General features: G+C 59.7%; 1 protein-coding gene across 1 annotated transcript in view; it reads left to right on the top strand.

The window, feature by feature from the left end:
- Positions 1-1,076: 1,076 nt before the first annotated feature.
- LOC135894710 (alpha-2-macroglobulin-like protein 1) overlaps positions 1,077-22,800 on the top strand; it is a 38,501-nt gene continuing 16,777 nt past the window's right edge. Inside the window, exons 1-17 of the mRNA XM_065422848.1 lie at positions 1,077-1,147; positions 2,158-2,347; positions 2,792-2,954; positions 3,428-3,480; positions 4,517-4,537; positions 5,376-5,529; positions 6,387-6,471; positions 6,746-6,884; positions 8,009-8,123; positions 9,067-9,176; positions 13,330-13,494; positions 14,045-14,275; positions 15,802-15,865; positions 16,009-16,154; positions 18,112-18,261; positions 19,181-19,366; positions 21,623-21,746. Coding sequence (XP_065278920.1) covers positions 1,077-1,147; positions 2,158-2,347; positions 2,792-2,954; positions 3,428-3,480; positions 4,517-4,537; positions 5,376-5,529; positions 6,387-6,471; positions 6,746-6,884; positions 8,009-8,123; positions 9,067-9,176; positions 13,330-13,494; positions 14,045-14,275; positions 15,802-15,865; positions 16,009-16,154; positions 18,112-18,261; positions 19,181-19,366; positions 21,623-21,746 — 2,167 coding nt within the window. The remainder of the gene's footprint in view (positions 1,148-2,157; positions 2,348-2,791; positions 2,955-3,427; positions 3,481-4,516; positions 4,538-5,375; positions 5,530-6,386; positions 6,472-6,745; positions 6,885-8,008; positions 8,124-9,066; positions 9,177-13,329; positions 13,495-14,044; positions 14,276-15,801; positions 15,866-16,008; positions 16,155-18,111; positions 18,262-19,180; positions 19,367-21,622; positions 21,747-22,800) is intronic.

Genomic DNA, 22,800 nt, shown 5'->3' with positions numbered 1-22,800 from the left:
TTATTTTGGTTATTTATTTAAACTACCATACAGAAAAAACCCCCAAAAGAACTGTTCAGCATTTCCTAAACACATGAAAGTGAAGTTCCAAATACTTGGTAACCAAGACCCTGCATTCCAGTTGTAATCCCGGATTTTCATTTCAATTATATGACTTTTATTTTGGTGTTTGGTGTTCTGGCGAGGCGGCCAGCCAGCACAAGTTCTCACATGGCAGAGCAAGCAAGGTGCCTTCTTCCCGGGGTGGCAGGTGAACTCACACTGCTGCACCTCTGAACCCTGGGTCCTCACTGACCCGGACAACCACTGTGCGTGGGGTGGGGTGAGGGAGCAGAGAGGGGCACAGAACAGGAGCTGTGGCTGTAGAACTCAGGAACATGAGGCAGAAGGCACAAGACTCGGCCCCAGGGACTCTGGGCTGGGCGTCCTGCTCACAGTTCTATGTCTATGAATCCTGCTTGTGGCATTTCCCCTAATTATTGTCAGGTGACTTCATTCATTAAACGTTTCCTTTCTACACTCAGACTCTGTGCTTGCGAGTGGGGCAGTATTGCCTCCCAGAGGCACCCAGGGGTGGGGTGTAATTTTCCCAGGTTACTGGGTGGGGGCTCGAGCCGGTGCTGCGTTGTTTTGTTGAAAAGGAACCTCTAGATATTAAACCCGGCCCTGGTTCCTGCTGGCCCCACCTGGCAGAGGGGTTACAAACTCATTTCTCAGCAAGCTCCTCCCCCCTGCTCCTGCCAGGGCTTCCCCAGCATCCTGGCTTCTGCACCTCCACTGACCCCCAGAGTGGTCCCACCGTGCTGTGTAACCAATGCGAGGGGCCAGAGCCTCGATTCCAGCAGCTGGGGGTGGTGGGTAAATATTGTCCTGGCTGCGTCCCCAGCCCCAGCCAGAGACCTGACACGTCCCTTGTTTACCCTGGATCAAGGCGAAACTCCAGCTCCAGAGTCTGTATCAGGGCAGAGCAGGCTGGTCTCCAGCACAGAGCATGGGGGAGAGGGAGGAAGAAGGACCCAGAGGGGGGTGACGTGTGTGTGTCCCCTTGTGCCTGCCCGTCTGCCTGCACCCCAGGAATGGGGGCCCTAGTAACCCCGGCCTGCCTGCTGCTCCTCCTGCACCTGACAGCTGGGACGTCTGCAGAGCCGTAAGCCCTGTCCGTGTCTGTCTGTCTGTCCGCGTGGTGTGCGGTGCGTGGGGGTTGGAAGCAGCCGAAGGCACCGATGAGGGGGCTGCTCAATCCAAAACTGACGGGACAGGTCCGTTCTCCTCTGGGATCTCAGTCCCTGACGCTGCGTCCCTCCTGGGGCCCCCTGGTCCGGCCCCTCCCAGCGGCGGGGGAGGTTGGCTCTGGTTAAGGCAGTGGCTTGGGGTGTGGAGAGCTGGGTTCAGTGCCCGGTTCAGCTACAGATGCCCTGTGCGCCCCCGGCCAGACACCGACCCTCTGAACCTCAGCTCCCCTCTGCACCATGGGGTGATGATCCTCTGTGGCCGCCTGCTCCCATCAGCCTGTCACCTCCTCGGGCCGCAGCCTGTCTCTGCCTGCGGGTCTGTCCAGCCCCAGCGCAGGGGGACCAGGCTGGGCCGGGCCTCTAGGCACCAGTGAAATAGAACAGGAATTACCGACGAACACAGTGCGTTAAACGAACGTCTCATCCAGAACCTGGGAGTGCCCGAAGGTGCAAACGCCGAAGGGTTCCTGCGAGAGCGGGCGGAGGCCCCGGGGTGCAGACTGGGCTGGGAGTGGGGGTGGGACTGTATCTAAGTCAGTTACTGGCTGCAAAGGGCTCAGGTGCTCAGTACAGCCCCAGACTAACCAGCCTCCCCCCGCCGTGCACAGGGGTCTCTGCTCACTCTCTGCGCCACTAGCTGCCCCCTTCTGGGCAGACCGAGCAGCCGAGAGGCTGGGGATGGAGGGGGACTGAGCCCCTCTCTGCACCCCCAGGGCCCCTCCAGCTCCGCGGGAGGCAGGCAGGGGCGGGGGAAGGAGCAGGGGGGCCTTGTGAAACGAATCAGTATCCAGCACCGTCGACCCAGCTCTGGCCCCAGAAGGAGGGACACTCAGAAATCGGGAGTCACCCCTGGTCCTGGGGGAGGCTCTGGGCTGTCCCCTCCCACCCCCCTCCCCCACTGCCCACGGAGCTTTCCCCTCCCCAGGCACTATGTGGTGGTGAGCCCAGCCGTGCTCTACCACCCGCACACGGGGACGGTGTCAGTTCATCTGACCGACCTCAACGAGACCGTCCGGGTGAGCGTCCGGCTGGAGAGGGGGGATGGGCCCAGCGCTATCACCCTGCTGGAGAGAGAGGTCCAGGAGCCCCGTCTGCACGAAAACGTGCGCTTCCAGGTGAGCCCCCACTTGCAACCATCGGCACGGCCCCGGGCACTGGCCATGGGCACGGAGCCCGTCAGCCTCAGGTCTGCAGCCCCAGCCCAGCCTCAGGCCCCGGGCACAGCAGGGCTCAGGGGACTGGCCATGGGCACGGAGCTGGTCACTCAATGGGCAGCTTTAGCCACAGAACTCGAGCCCATCCCTCAGCAGCGACAGGCAGGAGGGAGCGGGGATGGGGTGGTGGTACAGAGAGCGCCCTGGCTTCCAACTCCATCGAGCGCCCCAGGTTCATGCTCCCTCCCATTCAGGGCCCCCAGGCTGGGGAGCGGGGTTTCCTGTGTTTTGGGGGGTGGGAACAGGGACTCACAAACACCACTGCCCCCCCATACGATAGCGGGTCTGTGCCACGACCGGCCCGTTACCGGCTGCTGTGGCCTTGCTGGGGGTCCCTGTGTGCAGGTTCCAGCCCCGTCCGGGGGGCAACAGGAAGTGGCAGAGCTGCACGTCTCGATCCGGGGAGATGCCCTGCAGTTCTCTGAGCGGAAGAAAGTGCTGCTGCGGGCGCTGCAGCCCGGGACCTTTGTGCAGACAGACAAGGCCGTCTACAAGCCGGGACAGACAGGTGAGAGGGCAGGAGCTGCTGGAGGGAGTTTCCTGGGGCTTCAGGCCCTTGGGACGGACTCCTGGGCTCTGGGGATGGGCTGGGGGCCTAGCGAGGGATTCGGGACTCTCACTTCTAGGCCCCTGTCTGCACCCGGCCCCAGGGGAGAAGAGGCCCAAAGCCTGAGGCCTGTTTGGGGGCCTGTCTGGAACCAAGTTGGGGTCTCAGCCCGTCCTTGGTGATGTCACAGACACTGCAGGGGGCACCGATCGGCCTACCCGGGCAGCCTGCAGCCACGCAGGGCAGGGCCGTGGCTCATTGGCAGAGGGCAGCGGGGGGAAGCTGGCGCTGCGCTGCCCGGGCTGGGCCCATTCTGCGGGTTCACAGAGGCCGTCAGTGCCCGGGGCGTCCGGCTGGGACCTTCCCCAGCTGGGAATTCACTCAGACAAACCAAGCCGGGGCTGATTCCCGCCTCTGCCTCTGCTCCTTTCCAGTGAAGTTTCGAATCCTCAGTTTGGACAAAGACTTCATTCCCAGTACCCGGAAGGTGAGAGCTGGGGGTGGGGGATGGGGGGCAGGGTACCAGGGCCCTGGAGCACTGGACATGTTAGGTTTGTCTACACCAGGCAGGCCATTCATCCGGTTTGAAATCGGACAGTCCTCTTCATGGATGGTTTGCCCCCGTCCAGTACATGCTTGTGTCTGGTATTGGATGGGGGGCGCCATTTGGAAGTGCGCACTGCTCCGCCCCTGCTGGTGTGAACTCACACACACCGAGTGTGCGAGGTCACGCCAGCGGGGACAGGTCCACGCCAATCCTGGAAATCCCGGGATCTCCGGTATTCTGGGAATGCCTCAGCCGCCACCCTGGTCTTCACTGCAGGGGGTAAGTCTCCCAGGGCAGGTTAACAGCCTTGCAGTAGCAGGGCTTGTGCTGGCCTGCTGAAAACAGCCGTGTGGAGCAGCCCCCTGGGCTACAGACCTAGCGCCTTGGGCAGTGGCCTCTGTTGTTTGCAGTCTCTTTACTACGCAGAGTGTTGATTGCACATTGCATGGAGCCGGAATGAGGGCGCTGGGCACCCACTGGCTTTAGTGCAGTCTGTGATTGGCTGTGGATGCCAGCCCCCTCCCTCTCCCGGGATGACAATCATTAGCACCTTTCAGCCTAACCGTGCTGTGCGCTCTGAGTGAGGTGGCAGAATCAGGCCCAGTGTGGAAATACAGATTGACAGCTCCCCTCCCAGCCACCTCGCCCGGGCACTGGCTGCAACGCAGACCCCCGGCCCTTAGACTGCCCCTTGGCAGAGACCCCAGCATCTCGCCCTGCTCCTCCATGCACAGACCAGCCACCCACTGACCCGTATCCGCCAACGCAGGGAGGGGGGCATGGGAGGGGCGAGGGCTCCAGCCTCATGGGCTCCCCTTCCTGTCCCTGCTCTCTTGGTCACCCCCGCTGCTGTCTGCATGATCCCCCAAGGCCCCAGAGACACCCCGGCCCTGGGGAGGTCACAGGCAGACCCGTGGGCAGTGGGGGGTGTTTCCTGTCCCTCTAACCAGCCATCTCCTGTCTGTTTGCTTTGCAGCTGCCCCTGGTGACCGTGCAGGTCAGTCTGTGCCCCTCCAGCCTCCGCCTCCTCCTGTCTGGCTCATCCGAGGGCCCCCGGGGGTGTTCAGTCGTGGGGATCCCAGAGGAGTCTGGGCTGTGACCACAGTGTCCAGCAATCCAGCCCTAGACCCCTCTGCCCTGCTGTGGGGGTGCAAAGGGTCCCAGAGCACAGGGCGTTTCTGGGCTGGGCCCCATGGAGGGCAGGGAGGGGACATTTGTGCCATCAGGTTACGTCCTCCCCACCCCGAGTTTGCAGCGTCTGGGGCTGTCTGTCCGGGAGGCAGGTGGGTTTGGGCCTGGCTGGGATCCCTGCCTGAGTCGCTCACCCCGAATGTTCCCAGCCCCTGAACTCTGGGTCATGTAGTGACTCGATCAGGCCACTGGGGAACTCAGCGGGAAGCTCCCTTGGGAGCCTGATGGGGGAAGGGAAGGGGAGGAGGGAGGGTCTCTGGGAACAGCAGGGGCATAGGGGAGGGGTGGAGGTTTGGGGAGGCTGCGTGGGGGGAGGGGAACAGGGAACATACCCACAGAGGCCTAGCACTGAGATGGGAACAGTCCCTATGGCGAGTTCCCGGGGCTTTGTCCAGACTGGAGATGGGGTGTCCCTCGGGAGCCTGTTCCCCCCCGGGGCGGTGCCCTCGGGCCAGGGCTGAGGGGCGCTGGCAGGGGCCCCCTTACCCAGCGCCAGCCCGGCGGTGCCTGCTCCAGGCTACAGAGAACGATTTGAGCCCCCGGGCGTCGATCCAGCCCCCGTCGGCAGCACGAGGCACTCGGGGGCTGCCGGGGACGAGCTGTGTGTTGGGGCAGCAGCTGAGCAGGCCGTGTCCTTGTGCCAGGATCCCAGCGGGAACCGCATCGCCCAGTGGCGAGATGTGACTCCGCAGCAGGGCATCGTGGATCTGTCCCTCCCGCTGTCTGCAGAGCCAGCCCTGGGGACGTACGCCATCGAAGCGCAGGGGACGAGGCACTCGTTCAGCGTGGAGGAATACGGTGCGCAGCGGGACCCAGGTCAGCGACTGAGGCCGCGGCTCCGGCACGTCGGGCAGGAGGGGGATTCCTGAGTCTCCTTGGGGCGCGATGTCTGTGCGTCCAACATCATGAGTCAAAACCATGGCTGTTTCATGTTTTTGGTCTGACTCTGGATTTCTGCAGCCCCCCCACCCGCCTCCGCCCTGTGTCTGTGGGAGGTGATGGGGGCAGTTACCGTGTCACTAAAGTTATCGCAGGAGCAGATCCCGGCTCCTCCTGCTGGAGCTCGCTGGCTGCCAGATGAGACGGAGCTTCCAGCTTCTCACCAACCCGCCAGCATCTAACTCTATCCCCCCAGCCCCACCTCAGCACTCACCCACATCTGCCCTGTGCCCCCCAGCCCCATCTCTGCCCAGCCCGAGCCCAGCACCCACCCACATCTGCCCTGTGCCCCCCAGACCCACCTCTGCCCAGCCCCAGCCCAGCACCCACCCACATCTGCCCTGTGCCCCCCAGTCCCACCTGTGCACATTCCGGGAGTGGTGTGGAGCCACAGCACGCAGGGAGCCTGCCTTAGCCCCGCTGCCTCGCCGACCGGACTTTTAACAGCCCGGTCTGTGGTGTGAACCGGAGCCGCCAGGTTCCCTTTTCGACCGGGCGTTCCAGTCGAAAACCAGACACCTGGCAACCCTACTGCTGCAGCCTGCAGCCTCTTCCCAGCCCTGCTCCATTTCCGGGCCCTTCCCCTTCCCAGCCTGGCTGGCAGGTTGGTGGGGGGCTGCAAGACCCAGGGAGAAGCTCCAAGGCCGAGGATCGCGATGAAATCCCTGATCCAGGGCTGCGGGTCGGTTTCACCCCGTCCCTCTCTGCCCCCCCAGTGCTGCCCAAGTTCAAAGTGACCCTGGAGCTGCCCCCCATGATGATGGTGCTGGATGAGACGCTCCTGCTGCGGGTGTGCGGCCGGTGAGTGTGAAAGCAGCCCTGCTGGGATGATAAAGGGGGGGCTGGTACCGCCCTGGACCTGACTTCCCTCCCCGGCCCCCCAGGCCAGGATCTGACCTGCCCCTTCCCTGCCTGCGCCCCCCTCTGTCCCATGCTCATGGTCAGGCAGGGCTTCCTGGGGCTCTCACTCCCAGTCACATGACCAGTCCCACCCCAGCAGGGACCCGCCCCCCATGGGCAGGGGCGTTGGCCTCCTTCCCTCCCACTTACCCTCTCCCTCTCCTCTGCTAAACAGATATACCTCCGGGAAGCCCGTCCTGGGGAGGGTCCAGGCCAGCCTGTGTTGGGAGAAACAACCAACAAATCTCTGGTCCCCGTATGGTTATTATCAGGAGTCAGCAACCATGTCTCAGTGCATGGTGCTTACTGGCCAGGTGAGTGTGACGGGGCGGGGGGGGGGGGGGGGAGGTACATGACATGCTGCTGGAGGAGGCTCCTCTCCATGTTTTTCTTACACTGGCCAGAGGGGGACTGTGATCCGCCATGATGATGTTGCTGACATTGGTTTAAAGCTGGTGTAAGTGCAGGCGAATCAGGCCCTGGATCCATCCAGGTCCCCATCTGGCAGGCTGGGGGTGGGGACTGGCAGCTGTGTAGCTGGGCTTAGGGACTTATACGGCCCCCCCCTTCCCCACAATATCTCAGTGCCTCACTGATCCTCCTAGCCCCTGGGAGGTGGGGCAGGCTCCTGTCCCCATTGTACAGATGGGGAACTGAGGCATGGAGATGCTCAGGGTCTGTCTGCGCAGCAAAAACCCTGCAGCAGCGTCTCCGAGCCCAGCTCTGCTGCCTGGGGCTTGCGCCGCGGGGCTAAAGGAACAGTGTAGACGCTCGGCTGGAGCCTGGGCTCCGAGACCCTCCCCCCTCCCCGGGTCAAGCGGCTGGACCCGACTGTCGACCTGCTGGTTTTAGCCCCGCAGCAGAAGCGGGGTCAGCAGGGCTGGGCTCTGAGACTCGCGGCTGCAGGGTGTTTCTGCTGGAGCCGTACTCAGAGGGACTTGCAAGCACCTGTGGCAGAACAGGGACTTTCCCCCAGGTCTCTCCAGACCTAGGCTAGTGCCCCAGGTTACGGGGCCGCCCTTCCTCATCAGCAGCTCTCGTTAGGTGGGGCAATGGAAAGCTACAGATCTCCCCGAATGCTCTCAGTCCCTGGGGGGTTAGGGGGCCGATTGGAATTAGCCAGCGTTACCACGACGATGGGGGACAAGCACCAGGGGATCTGTGATGGGCACGGGTGGCCAGGGCCTGTTTTACGTCTCATCCCACCCACAGCAGCTCCAGCTACACAGCGCCCCCTAGCGCCACGCTGGGGTACTGGTGTCAGGGCTGACTCCGAGGTGAGAGCGCCCCCTGCTGCTGACTTCAGCCCCCAGGTTTTCTTTGAGTGTCTCCCGGCCCAGCACTAACCAGGCCAAGCCCGATTAGAGACCTGCTGAGCTGACACCTGCGGGGCCTGGTGCAGAGCTGCTGCTAACGGGCTGTGATTCTCTCCCTCCAGACTAAGAGCAATGGCTGCTTTTCCAGAGAGGTGGAGATGGCTCGCTTAGTGCCGACTGACTCTGGCTACGGGATGAGCCTCCAGGCCAAGGCGTCTCTCGTGGAGGAGGGGACAGGTGGGATTGAAATCAAGCACACATGCACACCCCCAGGCAGCCCCCAGCACTAAACTCCCAGGAGCAGAGGGGTCTCACTTGCCCATGTGGTCATGTCATTCGTAGCCCAGCTGCTTTAGAGACAGGCCCAGAGGTAGCGCTGGGGGGTTGGATCTGGGGTTCTGGTTCAGCCCATCACTGGGATCGATCCCTCATGAGGAGTTCAGACCAGGGCACATTCATGCAAAGACTAAACACCCTCCCGCGAGTGGCCTCTGGCTGTGGACTGAGCTGGCAGAGTGGAGTGAAGGCCCAGCCTGTGTCGCTGGGTCCTGAGTCACGGCCTCAGTGACGTTAGCGCTTAGCGTTCAAAACTGCAAGTGCTAATCGCTTAGTAACGAACCCAGATAACTCCACATTTAACCCAGAAGAATCCTGATTTCCAGAGCAGCCGACACCCATTTGGCTGAAAACTGTAACTGTGGGGTGGCTACAACGTTACCCTCGGGTGCTGACATCAGCGATGGTGAAGTGGCTGGAGGAGAGCGGGTCCAGAATGGCAACGGGTCACTGGGCACTTCTGAAAACGGCCCTTTCTGGGGGCAGGCCCTGTGCCGAGAGGCCTGTGCGCGGGGTCAGCTCTGGGGCCGTTCAGTAAGGAGCTCTCTGCTGGGGAAAGAGCCGCAGAGCCAGGAGACTGCTGGCAAATGTCAAGTGGCTGGTTTGGGATTAAGCCCCAGGGGAAGGTGGATCTAAATTTTCTAGTTTCCAGATTCCCCAGGAAAATCCTTCTCCGCCCCCAGCTGAACGTCCCAAATTCTCCCCCGAATCACACCCTCCAGTCCATAGCGAGAGGGGGTAGAAATGGCTGCACGGATTGTTATGGAGAGAAATCTGGGATGTAGCCTGAACTCTGGTGTCACTCCCGGCACCTTCCTCCTATCGTCCCTCCCTCTCTTGCTAGGGGTGGAGATCAACGCGACCAAGAGCTGCAAGGTCGTGTCTAAAATCCCTATAGTGACCTTTGAGGATGATGACGATACCTACAAGGCTGGAATCCCCTACACTGGCAAGGTAACGGGATTACCGGTTTGACAGAGTGGGATATGTTTGTACCAAACTGTAACCACCATTGGTGTTGACTGCTTGCCGGATGCGCTGCACTTCTGGTGCCCATGTGCCCCATGCACTGGAAATCGGATGCGTTAGCTGTGCGCTCCATGTCCTCAAGCCCCCTCTTACCGAGGGCACAATGGGGGTTGAGCAACCAGCCAACCCTCAGTTCCTTCTCACGGCCTCTGGCTGAGAGACAGAGCCAGCAGCAGTGTCCGGTCTCCTGCTCCGCTGAAGTTTTTCTCTTTAAGTTTTGTAAATAGTCATTTGGATAGTTAATAATTGTTACTGGAGATAGTGGTTTAGTTAGTTTAGCTGAACTCTCCTGTTTTAGGGAGGATTACGGTCTTAGACTCCCTCTCCTCGGAGCAAAGAATGTCGGCCATACGTACGGGGTGGGGGAGTCTAGCCTGGGAAGCAGGGACTCTGGAAAACACTTGGGGGTCGTGGTGGATAATCAGCTGAACATGAGCTCCCAGTGTGACGCTGAGGCCAAAAGCGCTAATGCAATTCTGGGATGTATAAACAGGGGACTCTCGAGTCGGATACTCTGTATTTGGCAGGGGTGCAACTGATGCTGGAACCCCGTGTCCAGTTCTGGTGCCCACAATTCAACAAGGATATTGATAAATTGAAGAGGGTTCAGAGAAGAACCCCAAGAATGGTGAAAGGATTAGACAAGATGCCTTATAGTGATAGACTCAAAGAGCTCGATCTATTTAGCTTAAGAAAGAGAAGGTTAAAGGGTGACTTGATTACAATTTGTGAATATCGGGGAACAAATATCCAGTCTAGCAGAGAAAGGCCGAACACGATCCAACGGCTGGAAGTTAAAGCTACACAAATTGAAACTGGAAATAAGGTGTAAATTTTAAACACTTTACCGAGGTTCGTGGTGGATTCTCTATCCCTGACAATGTGTAAATGAAGATGGGATGTTCTTCTAACAGGTCGGCTCTGGGCGTTATTTTGGGGCAGGTCTCTGCACTGTGCTATGCAGGAGGTCAGACTGGATGATGACAATGGTCCCTTCTACCCTTGGACTCTATGAATCCTGGTGGGGGGGGGGCTCTGAGGTGAGCAATTCCTGTCTTCGCCACGTACAATGGGGTTTTGCCCCAGGATTTAAATTATGTCCCTCATGTGGGTCTGCCATGCCCGGAACGACAGACACTCTAAGTGTCTGTATTGTCTGGGTTCACAGACACACATTAGAGAGCAGTGCAGGGACTTCAGAGCCCTCCCCAAACGGGCAGTGAAATCCAGCGAGACTAGACTAAAGGGATTTCTCCTGGAGAAGTCTAGGAGGCCAGGCTCAGTCCCTGAAGAGATGCAGGGTCCTCCTAGGACCGATCACCCTTCAGTAAAAAGTACCCTGACAGCCATCTCTTCCGCCTCTAAGGCTGTGCCTGCCCCGGTTAGTGACCTCGAGTGTGATGGACGCCATCCTGCCAAGGAGCACGGGAGTAGATCTCCTCCTCAGGTGCCTGCTAAGTCTCCTCTTTCTGTGTTTCTTAAGAAGGGCAGCTCGAGGCCAATCTCTGGTCCCTCTGGCGCCCAGAGAGCAGGCATCCTGAGTCCTTGGTTCAGCTGCTGGCTCATCCCTTGGCGCCCAGAGAGGATTTCACTTGGTGGTGGCCTCTCAGCACCACTGCATCACCCCGGAGCTCTCGCCTTCGTTGCACCAGTTGCCGCTCTCCTCAGTGCCTCTGCTACCCGCACCTGTGGCACGGACGTCCCATTTCCTGCACTCAGCATCCATCGCACGGGTCCTTCCGTGCCGCTGCTGACAGTGCTGGATCTCGTTTCGCGTCCCGCACCGACAGGCACAGCACAAGGCAATTGGACCATTTCTGAACTCCCAGATGCCCTTTGTTGGCTCCTTGAGGCACAATAGGGGAGATTTTAAAGGCCCCAGTAAGAAAAGCCACGTCTAGCAGTCAGGGTTACTGGCCTAGTGGGTGGGGGGAAGCAGTAGACTCAGTATATCCTGTTTGTAGTAAGGCGTTTGACATCCTCATAAGCAAACTAGGGAAACGTGGTCTATGTCGGGGTCTCAACCTTTTCCTTTCTGAGCCCCACCCACCCCCAACATCGTGTAAAAACTCCACAGCCCACCTGTGCCACAGCAACTGGTTTTCTGCATATAAAAGCCAGGGCTGGCGTTAAGGGGTAGCAAGCTAGCACTTTGGAGGCAGGATTAGAATTCATAATGACTTTGACAAATTAGAGAATTGGTCTGAAATCAACAAGATGAAATTAACTAAAGCCCAGTGTGAGGTATTACACTTAGGAAGGAGAAATCAGATGAACAACTACAAAATGAGGAACACCTGTCCAGGTGATAGTGCCGCTGGAAAGGATCTGGGAGTAATAGCCCCCGGTCCTCTGAGCGTCGCCTGTAGTGTCCGGCCCCTTCTCCTCTGGGCACCCACAGAATTACCAGGCCTGCTGCTCCCAAAGGACCAGTGCACCACAGCTTACTAGTTATATCTTAGATCCCAGCTCCCAAGGGAGGCATGCAGGGTGCAGGCACAACCAATGGACACTGGTGGCTAATGCATTCAGATCTCCGGTGCATGGGGCATATGCACACCAGAAGTGAAGCACATATAGACACCACATCTCGAAGAACGCTAGTTACTAACAGGTAAGTACCTTCCCATTGTATGATGTGCCGTGCACACGCCTAAATTTACCCAAAGCAGATTATTGTATTGCATTCTGGACAGGTGCCCAGCCTAGAAAAGGTGCGTGACACTTTGTTGAAGGACTGTCACGGAGAAGATCTCAAGATGGCAATCTAGCGCCATCAGTTTTGATTGTCTCTCAACTACTGGCCCACCCCCGCAGAACAATGTTATTTCTACACAAGGGCCCGCAGGTGGGGTGAGCACGTCTGGGGGAGGGGGAAGGAGTTTTCCAGCTGAGCACATAGCAGAAGGGTCCAGAGAGACTCTACTTAAGAAGGGGCGCTGCTCTGTGCGGCCGTGCCGACCATCACCACATGCCAGAAGGACTGGCTGGAGACAGACAAGGCGGGAGGGATTCTGCCCAGCCTGAACTGTTGACAAACCCCAGAGTCAGAGGCAGGGTGAGATCGGACTAGAGAAGGGTGCTCATCAGGACATTTGTTCTCTGGCAAAGATCTGTAACTCTTGAGCCGTCTAAGTGACTGTGGTTTAAAGATTCCTTTGTTAACCCCGGGTTCCTTGCTTGCCTACCACATTGTCCCTAAGGGGTTAATCTTAAAGCCCAGTGTGGCCACAGCCCAGATGGGACTCAGAGGGAATGTGTGTAAGCAAAGCAATGGGGCTGGGAGATCTGAGGCCCTGGTTTCAGGGTCTGGGGGCGCTGGACTGCAGATCCCACATCCGAAGGGAGGGCTCAGTCAAGGGATCAGACAACCTGTTACCCCTCAGTGCTCACCCCAGCACCCCCAGCTATTCCAATCCTGCCCAACTTCTTCCCAGATCTGCTAATGCCCCTCAGTCCTCACCCCAACACCCCATCCCAGCCCTGGGCTTTCCCAGTGCATCTCAGGGCTGGATTGCATTGTCCCTTTCTGCTCCCCGCCAGCTCTTTAGCCCCTAGTGAGCAACACTCTCCCAGGAGTCTGTGTGACACAACAGGGAGCGGGGTGGATTTGATCTGGGAATGTTGCAGGAAAGTTACATTGGGGATGGGGGACTTCCCTTGAAGGAAGGTACCTGAGCTGTAAACTGAGCCAGGAGGGGGGTTGGGAGAAGTGACACCTTCTGGCCAGGAGACTGAACAAAGGAGAGGAGGAGCTGGGGCGAAGGGGAAGAGAGCTGCTGGAGGAGTTTTGGTTTTTCAGTCTTGGGCTGGGTGGTGAAATGCAGGGAACCCCAAAGCTGGGGTCTAAGCCCCCTAACTCCCTCCCCCCCCAGAAGGACTTAACTGAGGGGTCCTGGTTATACCTACACGCTCTGCTTGGGACTGTGTTCCTGTCATCTAATAAACCTTCTGTTTTACTGGCTGGCTGAGAGTCACGGTGAATCACAGGAAGAGGGGCGCAGGGCCCTGACTTCCCCCTCGCCGTGACAGTCTGCTCCCTTGAATTGTGCGTCTCCCCCTTTCTCTCCCGGCTCAGATGCTTCTGGAGACGGCAGATGGCTCTGCACTGAAGAATGAGAAGCTGCAGCTCTTTGTTAGCTATGGAGATAAGAATAAGAACCAGACCTTCCTGACCGACGAGTCTGGCAGAGCCTCCTTCGAGCTGGACACCTCCGGCTGGACCGGGTGGGTCACTCTGAGGGTAAGTGACGGGTCTCTGTGCCCCAGTGGGGCCCCTGCACTCTAGCATCTGTTATTGTGTCTGTGATTGTTGATGTTTATTACAGTGGTGCCTAAGGAGCAGCCAGGATCGGGGCCCCATGGTGCTGGGTGCTGCACACACTCAGCGTAGCAAATGGCCCTGCCCGAAGCGCCTGCAGGCTGAATAGCCAGGACAGACGGTGGGGGGTGGGGGGAGGAGGCGCAGAACCCACCAGCAGAGCCATCAATGGGGTGGTGCAAACGGCATCTTAGTGCCACCACTTGTCTTCTCATTAATATTTGGGGTGGGGTTTAGTTAGGAAGGTCGCCCCCTTCGGGCAGCTCAGTTCAGGGGCTGCCCCATTGCCGCTGTCGGGCTGCCCCATTCGAACCGCTGGGGTTTTCCATGTCACTCTTACAGACACAGGGCGAGGGGCCATGGGGGTGAGCTCAGTCGGCAGCATCAGCGCCTGGCCTGCCCCGGCTGCATTCCTTTCCTGTGCTAGGTGCTCTGCTCCCCTGCGATCCCCATCGCTCTCTCTATCCCGCAGGGGCACTACAAGCAGGTGAACAACAGCACTGAGCATGACAGAGTCTATCCCAGTTACCCGGATGCCGATCGTCACCTGCAGCCCTTCTACTCCAAGAGCCAGAGTTTCCTGAAGATCCGCTCGCTGGGAGGGGTGCTGCCCTGCGACCAGGCCCAGCAGCTCCAGGTGGATTACGTCATTGCTCGGGAGGCCCTAGGGAACGGGTCCAGGAGCCTGGATTTCATCTTCCTGGTGAGCCCATCCTGAGAGACTAAGGCGTGTGTGTGTGTGTGTGTGTGTGTGTGTGTGTGTGTGTGTGTGAGCAGGAGGTATGGAATCAGCGCTGTGACCCCAAGACAGACCAGCTGGCAATAGGACAGTTCCTTTGAATTACAAGGGCGGGGCTAGATCAGGACGGGGCTTTTCCCTTTTCCCCACTAGGGGCTCTGGTTCCAATCTGGCCCCAAAGCGGGGGCTGGCTGGCCTGGGGGGGCTGGGGAATGGGATACATGCTAGAATGCTCTTTCTTGCACTCCCACCTCTGCTGGCTCAGTCCATGGGGTGGAGCGGCCACACCCTGCCCTGACTCCAGCCTGCATGGCCACCCCCATGTCGGGGTGTTTGTTAGCCCCCATATAGCATCAGCTTGTGACCCAGTGTGCCTGGGGCAGCCCTCACTAGAAATGCCAAGGTCAGGACAGGCTGCAAAAAGAAGAGCAGATTCTCCCAAAACTGGTCGTTCACACTGAAGTTGGTCTCACAAACCAGTCACAAACTGCTCCTGATTTCCCGCCACTCTGGTTATCTAGAAGCTAAAAAAGAAATCACACAGCCTCCTTTACTGCATTCCAGTTCTCTGGCTCCCAATCAGCACCTAGGTCCAGTACAGTGGGAAGTCATTTAAAACCTCTGCTCACTATACAAAATGTTCTTCTGACCCGAAAGGGTCAGCCACATCACCAGGCCAATATTAGTTTGGATCTTACCCAAAATACCACGCTGCCAGCCAGTCCTTTAGTGTCTGAAACAAAAGGTGTATTATAAGGAAAAAAGAAAGAACAAGAAGAGAGTTGTTAAATGGTAAAACAATCACAATCAAACAGAGATTTCAAAGTCCATATATCAGGTTCTGAGCAGTATTGGTGAGTTTGCTGGCTTGAAAGTCCCTCTGGGACAGATCCACAGCTTGGACGGGTCGTTCAGTCCTTTGTTCAGAGCTTTGTTTGTAGAACAGTTACTCCAGAGGTAAGAAGCAGGACTGGAGACAAAATGGAGAAGATGCAGCTGCCCTTTATATTCCTTTTGCCATGTGGCTGGTACTTCCTTTGTCCCAAACACAAGCTGCACAGCACATGGCATGGAAAAGCCTTAGAGTTCTCTGTCCACCAGCCTGCCCCTACATGTCTTGCTGACTCCTAAGGTGTAGCCCCTAGTTCCTTTCAATGGGCTCACTGTCGGGCTGATGACCCGTGATGGGCCATCGAACAGGCTCGGCAGTGCTGATGCCAATCTGTCTGGGGGTGTCACCCAGAACCACAGCCTGAGTTTTGAAATACAGATGTACCACACTGACTTAGAACACAATACAAAGGTGATACAAACATATAAACAAGATCCTCATACTTGGCAAATCGCACCATTTCCACAGACACCTTCCATGGCATATCTGGTCAGATTCCCTGCGATTTTATAATGTTGGTATCAACAATACCATAAAGTGTCTCCCAGATTCCACACAGCATCACACAGCTCAGTGACTCCCGTCTCCTCCTCCACAGGTCGTGGCCAAGGGAGCCATCGCCAGGATCCTCCACAAGGGGCTGAACCTCATGGAGGGGGCTGGTAAGTGTGGGGGGAGGGGTCTGTGCAGGTAGGGGGCGCCCAGGGGGCAACTGGGGTTTGAGCCCCTTGAGCTGGGCCGGGCTGGGGGAGGGGGCTCTGCTGGCTGGGCCTGACTTCCCCTGGGTGTTTCCCACCGTCCCTAGGGCTGAAGGGCTCCTTCTCCGTGGAGCTGCCCGTCGGCGCTGACCTGGCGCCCGCTGCCAAGGTGCTGGGTTACACGGTGCTGCCCGATGGTGAGATGGCTGCCGACCGCGCCCGGCTGCACATGGCAAAGTGCTTCCCAAACAAGGTGAGGGGCTCGGGGTGGAGGAGCCTCTGGGGTGGGGGAATCGCTCCCTGCCCCATAACAGGAGCCCTGAGCAGGGGCATCACTGGGTGCCCTCGGCCCCTCCCTTCCGCGGCCTTACAGCAGCGCCAGGGTCATTGCGGTAGTGCCAGCTCTAGTGAATTTATCACTAGCCATTTTGCCCCCGCCTGCAGGCATTCCCGCGGTGACGGGAAGAGCTCCGGCCCTCGCACAATATAGGAGCAAGTGCCTGCCCTCCCCCGCCTCCCATTCCGCTCTCCCTGGCCCCAGCAAGTACCTGCTCCCCCAAACCCTTCCTGCCTCCCTCAGCCCACCCTGCTTCCCCCGCGGACTCAGCCTCTCACTCCGGGCCCAGCAGGTACCTGCTGCCTGCCTGCCCCACCCCTCGCCCTCCCTGTACCCAGCTCCCCAGAGCTCCTGCTTCTGTCCCTCCCATCCCACTGACCAGGACCCGGCCCCTCCCCGGCCCACTCTGGGCTCCCCGGCAGGTACCTGCTGCCCTGAGCCCTCCCCACTCCCCAGTCTCTGCAGCCACTTGCTCCTCCAACCCCCCCGAACTTCTGCTACCTCAACCCTACCCACTGCCCATCCTCCAACCTGCGCCTGCCCCTGCTCACCCTGGGAGATTCCTGGGGCGGGGGGCAGGATATGATGGTCTGAGCCCCCTTCCCCTCTGGAGGCTTGCGGGGTGGCCAGCTGGCCATATTTCTTTACAGGGCTTCTAAGGGGGCCGCTGCCCCTCCAGTCGACTGGGGCACCAGTGTCATTAGGGGAGGGGCCCCTCTCCTCCTCTGGGCCGGAAGCCGGCTCCCACTGTTAGCCAGATGAGCAGTAGAAACTCCCTCCATGAAGGCTGGGGCTCCCCTCTCTGGGCAGCCAGCAGGGGGACGTCCCTGTCATTGAGAAAAAGCTTTCACCAGGGACCAGCCGTCAGCCCCCTCCCCACTGCGCATAGGGGTCAGTTGGGGGGAAGGCCCCTCCCCTCTGGGACTAGGGAGGTAAAGATACAGAATTCCTCCTCCACCTCTCCCCTCCATCTTGTAGGGGCCTGGCTGAGTCCTTCTGCCCCCTCCCACTTCACCCCACTGCCCTGGGGATAAGTGTGGCCCTTCTGCCCCCCCCCAGCACGGGGTGACGGGGAGGCTGTGCACTGTTACCCGGGGGCATTTCAATGCCCCCCTCAGCAATGGCGGCTGCTCCCCCCCCACCCCGCATCTGCTTAGAATCATAGAATATCAGGGTTGGGAGGGACCTCAGGAGGTCATCTAGTCCAACCCCCTGCTCAAAGCAGGACCAATCCCCAACTAAATCATCCCAGCCAGGGCTTTGTCAAGGCGGGCCTTAAAAACCTCTAAGGATGGAGATTCCACCACCTCCCTAGGGAACCCATTCCAGTGCTTCACCACCCTCCTAATGAAAAAGATTTTCCTAATATCCAACCTAAACCTCCCCCACTGCTTGGTATTGGCCTCATCGCTCAGCCTTCAGCCGACCCCCCCCCCCCCCCCCCCCGGGCAGTGCTGTGTGTGTCCACACGCGGGGGCGAGACCAGAGAGAAGCCAGAAGACAGACTGCAGCCCAGGGCTTCGTCCTCATCAAGAATCTCAGGACTTTTCGGGGATCTGACTCATGAGTTTTATCTGGTGGGGCTGGTGATCCTGTCGTATCCCTACCCACCTGCCCCTCCTACACACACACACCCCTCGGGGGGCCAAGAATAACTGCAGATCCCTGAGCCATTCCACGGGGGCATTGAATGAGCCTGGGCTGCCTCAACCCCCCACCCCCAGCACCGACTCCCAAAGCCCCAGCCCTTCAGCCAGCGGGGCCTGGGGCCAGAGTGACACTCAGTGCCTGCCCCCGCCCCTGCCCAGGCCTGTCTCCTCCTGCCCCTGGGGGTCTCTCTCCCCCTCCCCTGTGACGCGCTGTGCCTCGCCAGGTGAAGCTGGCCTTCTCGCAGGACCGGGCCCTGCCGGGCTCAGAGCTCCAGCTGCGGGTGCAGGCTGCCCCCGGGTCCCTGTGTGCCGTCCGCGCCGTGGATCAGAGCGTGCTGCTCATGAAGCCCGAGGCCGAGCTCAGCGTCGACATGGTGAGTCCAGAGCCCCTCGCCCGGCCCCTCCCCTGACGAGTTCTCCCCCCTCGCAGGGAGGGGCAATGCACGGCCGCTGGGGGACACCCCTCGAGGCCTCCTCTCCCCGGTCTGGGGGCTGCTCCCATGGCACTTGTCACCCCCTAACTCTGGGGGGTCCCCACCTGCTTTGCCTGTTCTCCCATCAGCCCTTGCAGTGCCCCCCTCCTGGCACCCCCTCACCCCGGCTCTGGCTGGGAACATGGAGCTCGGAGCTGAGATAATGGCCAGGGTAACCGGAGCGCGCTCTCCAGGGCAGAGCTGGTCCCCAGGGGCAGGGGCAGGAGAATTCCCTGCCCCCATGTACAGCAGGGGACAACTGGCCAGGTGCATTGTGGGACTTGTCCCTGCCCGAGTGGATATGGAATTGTACTCGGCCCGTCGCTGGCGCCTGCCGTCCAGGGGCTCACGGGCTCTGCACACGGCGAGTGGAACCTCCCAAGCCCCGTGGGGCAGCAGGAGATGGGACTCGATGGGCCAGGGGCTGAGTCACGTGTCCCTGTGAGCCATGGTCCCAGGGCCAGCCCCCGACGCGGCCCCTCTCTGATCCGGACAGAGTGGGGGAGGGGCGCTAAGAGCCATTCGCTGCCCCACAGAGAGAGGGGGGAACCTGCTCCCCCCAGGTTCTCCCAGGGCATTGGGAGCCGCGGGTCCCTCTCCTAGGGCTGTGGGGGGAGGTGCAGGGACAGACGCCCATGTGGGGGATGGGGATGGGGATGGGGGATGGGCAGGGTGGGGGCAGGTGTCCAGGCTAGAGATGAGGCTGGGGCGAGAGCGGAGGTTTGTGGGGTGATGTGTTAGTGGGAGGAGGGGCAGGAGCTGGCTCTGGGGTAGCTCGTGTCTTGGTTTCATGGCTGATGTTGTCTGTGTTTGTCTTTAGGTCTATAACCTGCTCCCCGATTTTCCCAGAGGAGTCTATCCGGACGCAGTGCAAGAGCCTGAGTCATGTGATGAACCGCCCCGGGTTATAACTCCTCACTGCCGCGCCTTAGGTCCCAGGTACAAGTGTCGCAGAGGGCTTAGCAGCTCGACTCCCCCTCGGCATGACGCCTACAGCCTGTTTAAGGTAGGGTTCGGCCTGGCCAGGCCTCACACTCCTCTGTAGCCTGAAAGGACTAAACTGGCTCCAATATGCCCAGAGCTGCTGGCATCCAGGGGCGAATCCCACCAAACGGTCCGGCCTGTTCTAATGAATTCCCAGGGATGTTCCTAGCAAACTCAGGCCTGGGATACACCTCCCCAGCCACCTTCAGACACGGCCCAGGCCCTGGGACAGATCACCGGGGTATCCAGGGAGCAGGAACGCCCCATCCCGCCCCACTCCTGGGCACAGGGATATTACATGCGGGGCTGGCAGCGCCACCTTCAGTTATGGTTCTCTGGCACTTCCCATTAGAAGTTTTCAGTTCTTGTAACTTTGTCAGACTGAAATGGTTGGGGCTGAAATTTCTCCTGCCAGGGGTCGGCCTCAGGCTGAACTTTCTGAGGCGTTTCAGCTAACACAGCTCAGCAGTTGCTCAGAAGGGGAGGTGGGGAAAATACTCGGTTTTCCCATGATAAAATGAAGCTGTTTAATTGCGATGCTCCCTGCCTCCGAGTAGAGACTTGACCCTAGGCCGGGAGGTCGCCCTGGGGTCAGGGAGGTGCCCTTTGCTTTCCCCATGACATGCAGCCTCCAGCTGGCTGAATGGGAAGCCCCTGGGAATGGCAGGACCCAGATGCCCTGCAGACGCTTGGAGTTTGGCAGCATTATTCTGCGAGGAATCCCTCTGCACTGCGCCTGCTCCATCCCCTCCTACATGCCGACCGGCCCGCGTGCGCCTTCGCCACAGAGCGACTGAGCCTGCTCCAGCCCGGGGCCATGGCGGCAGAGCAGGATTTTCCTGAAATGGCTCCTCCGGCCAGCAGGACCTGCGGTGCCCCTGGGTGTGGGAACGGAGCTCCCGGAGACGGTGCCTCTGGTGCTCCCAGTGCTCCCCTGCCGGTCCCAGGCCTGGAGGAGGAGGAAGCCGCCTGAGTGAGATGTGCAGAGGGGGCAAGGAGGGGGCGGGGGGATGGGTGCGGAGGGGGTAAGGAAGGGGTGGGGGGATGGGTGAGGAGGGGATAGGGTGATGTCATCTTGCCCCGCCAGAGGGAGGGATGGACGACGTCCTCCCAAAACTCTCCGGGGGCTGGGAGTCAGGAGACCGGGGCTCTGGCCCAGCTGGGGCTGCTCTGAGTGCTGGCAGCCTCCCCAGGGCCTGGGAGCCCAGTCAGACGGCCATAGTGGAATGGGCCAGGACCTGCCCTCCCCCTGCCAGCGCCCGTACAGTGAGCGTGCTGCCCATGGCACCCAGCACCACGCGCACCGCGGCATCTAGGGGCTGCCCAGTGGCCAAGTCACTCCCCAGAACTGTTCCCCAGGCGGGTGGGGGCGTTGGGTTCTGGGCACCAGGGGACCAGACAGATGCTGCCGCGGGGGGAGCTCGGGGAGCGCGGCCGGCCCCATGGGCGGGTGCTGCACATTGCAGGGGGGCGGCAGCTCTGCTCGAGTGGAGGTTGAGTGTCGCTGGCTGTTTAAAGAGGAGTGTCTGAGTGCTCTGACATCCACAGCCTGGCCTGAGATGTGCTGTGCCTCATGGCAGGTCAGGGTGGGGCTAGTGGGCCACATGTGGGGTCATTTGAGTGGAGGGGCTCAAGATACAGCCCCCCTCATAAAACGGGTTTACACGACCGCCCGGTTCTCATCATGCTGTTTGCCCGCACTTGGGGCTCCATCTCAGGCTCTGATTCTCCCAAACTGATCTCAGGTGTTTAGGATTTACCCCAGCAAGTGCCCCCCCTGCCCCTCTGGGGAGCAATATTCCCAACGTTACTGAGGGGAACGTTCAGAACCTGGGGGTGGGGGGCGTGACCTGAACTGAGGCCCCAGAGAGTGGGAGGTGCATGTGCAGCCAGGCTGGGGCTCCGTGGAGCCAGCGGGTTTGCAGGCAGTCTGGTCTCACAGTGACCGAGGGGCGCCAGGGGACGTGCTGTGGCCCGTGAATCGCCGGGGTGCCCACGGGCTGTGAGTTCAGGCCCCACCCGGGGCAGGTTTCGGAGGCTGCGGGTTGCGCAGTATTTGGATCAAGCAGTTTTCTCACCCCACTAGAGGTTACAGTTCTTAACACACAGGCTTCCCCTTTTACGCCTGGGACCAGTCTCCTCAGTTGAAGTTTTTGTCCTCCCAGCGTTCTTGTTGCTTCCAGGGTAGGTGGGGGAGCAGAAAGGCCAAAGTATGATGCCACAGTCCCCTATTTTAGCAGCTCCTGATGCTTTTTCCTCTGTCTTCCTTCTCACCCAGGATGCGGCTTTGAAAATTCTCACCAACACCAACACCAAGAAGCCCTGTGAACATGAACACTTTATAACACGTCGTGCTGTCCGAGCCTCAGCTGTCTGGCGTGGCCCTGCATTGTCTTCACTAGGTCAGTGGACTGGGCACTTCCAACCCTCTTGATCAGCAATTCCAAATGCCCTCTCTGCCCTCTGAGCGGAGACGGCCCTGTGGGCTCATAGATCGGGCCTGGGACCTGGGTTCTGATCCTGGGTGGGGATTCTCCATTGTTCTCCATTGGGCTCAGGGTGGGAGGGTTTCTCCAGTGTTCTCAGTGGGAGCTGGGCACACGTGATCAGCTGACCCTTCCAATTCAGCTCTGCTCCTCCCCCTTCGGCTGGAGGCTCTTTGAGGCAGGGCCTGCAGCTGCCTGTGGAGGGACGGTGCCCGACCTCCTGCGGGCACCACAGCAACACACATGCTAATCACACTGTGCCAAGTGGTGGTGACCACGGCATCGGCCGGCTCCTTGCCTGTCTCTCAGTGACTCCAGCCCAGATACACTCACTTCACACGGAGACCGATGGCTTTTCTAGCTCCAGCCCCATGTGTGACGAACTGGGACTGTTCTTAATGTGGCCTTTGAATGCTGAGTGGGGAGTGTTGGCCTGGGAAGGCAGGGGAGTGTGGCTGGGAGGGTCTGCATGGGGGGATGGGAGACTGGCCTTGAGGGAGGATACCTCAGCATGTAACGTGAGAATCCAGGAAGGGGTTAGAGGCCAGGTGACACCTTTGCCCGGGAAACTGAACAAAGGTGGGGGAAGGAGACGCTGGGGGAGAGAGAGTTTTCAGGAGCTGGCTGGTAATGGAGGGAGCCCAGACGGGGCTCTGCCCCTCCCCAATGGTCCTGTGGTGCCCCTGGGACCCCAAAATGGACCTAACTGAGGGGGTCCTGTTGTATGTACCTGCAAGACCTGTCTTGGACTGTGTTCCTGTCGTCTAAATAAACCTTCTGCTTTACTGGCTGGTGAGAGTCATGGTGAATCGCAGGAAGCCGGGGGTGCCGGGCCTTGTGTCCCCCCACACTCCGTGACACCATGCGCTGCCCTGGGATCTGAGAGTCAAGCTGGGTGTTATGGAGGCGATCACATGGGGCCCTGCAATGCCCACTCGTGCTCGGTGGTTGCGGTAGAAACGCACTGAGC

Source organism: Emys orbicularis, chromosome 25, assembly GCF_028017835.1.
Source record: "Emys orbicularis isolate rEmyOrb1 chromosome 25, rEmyOrb1.hap1, whole genome shotgun sequence".
Classification (NCBI taxonomy): Eukaryota; Metazoa; Chordata; order Testudines; family Emydidae; genus Emys; species Emys orbicularis.
The sequence above is the reverse complement of the archived record's forward strand: the minus strand, read 5'-3'. Positions and strand labels throughout refer to the sequence as shown.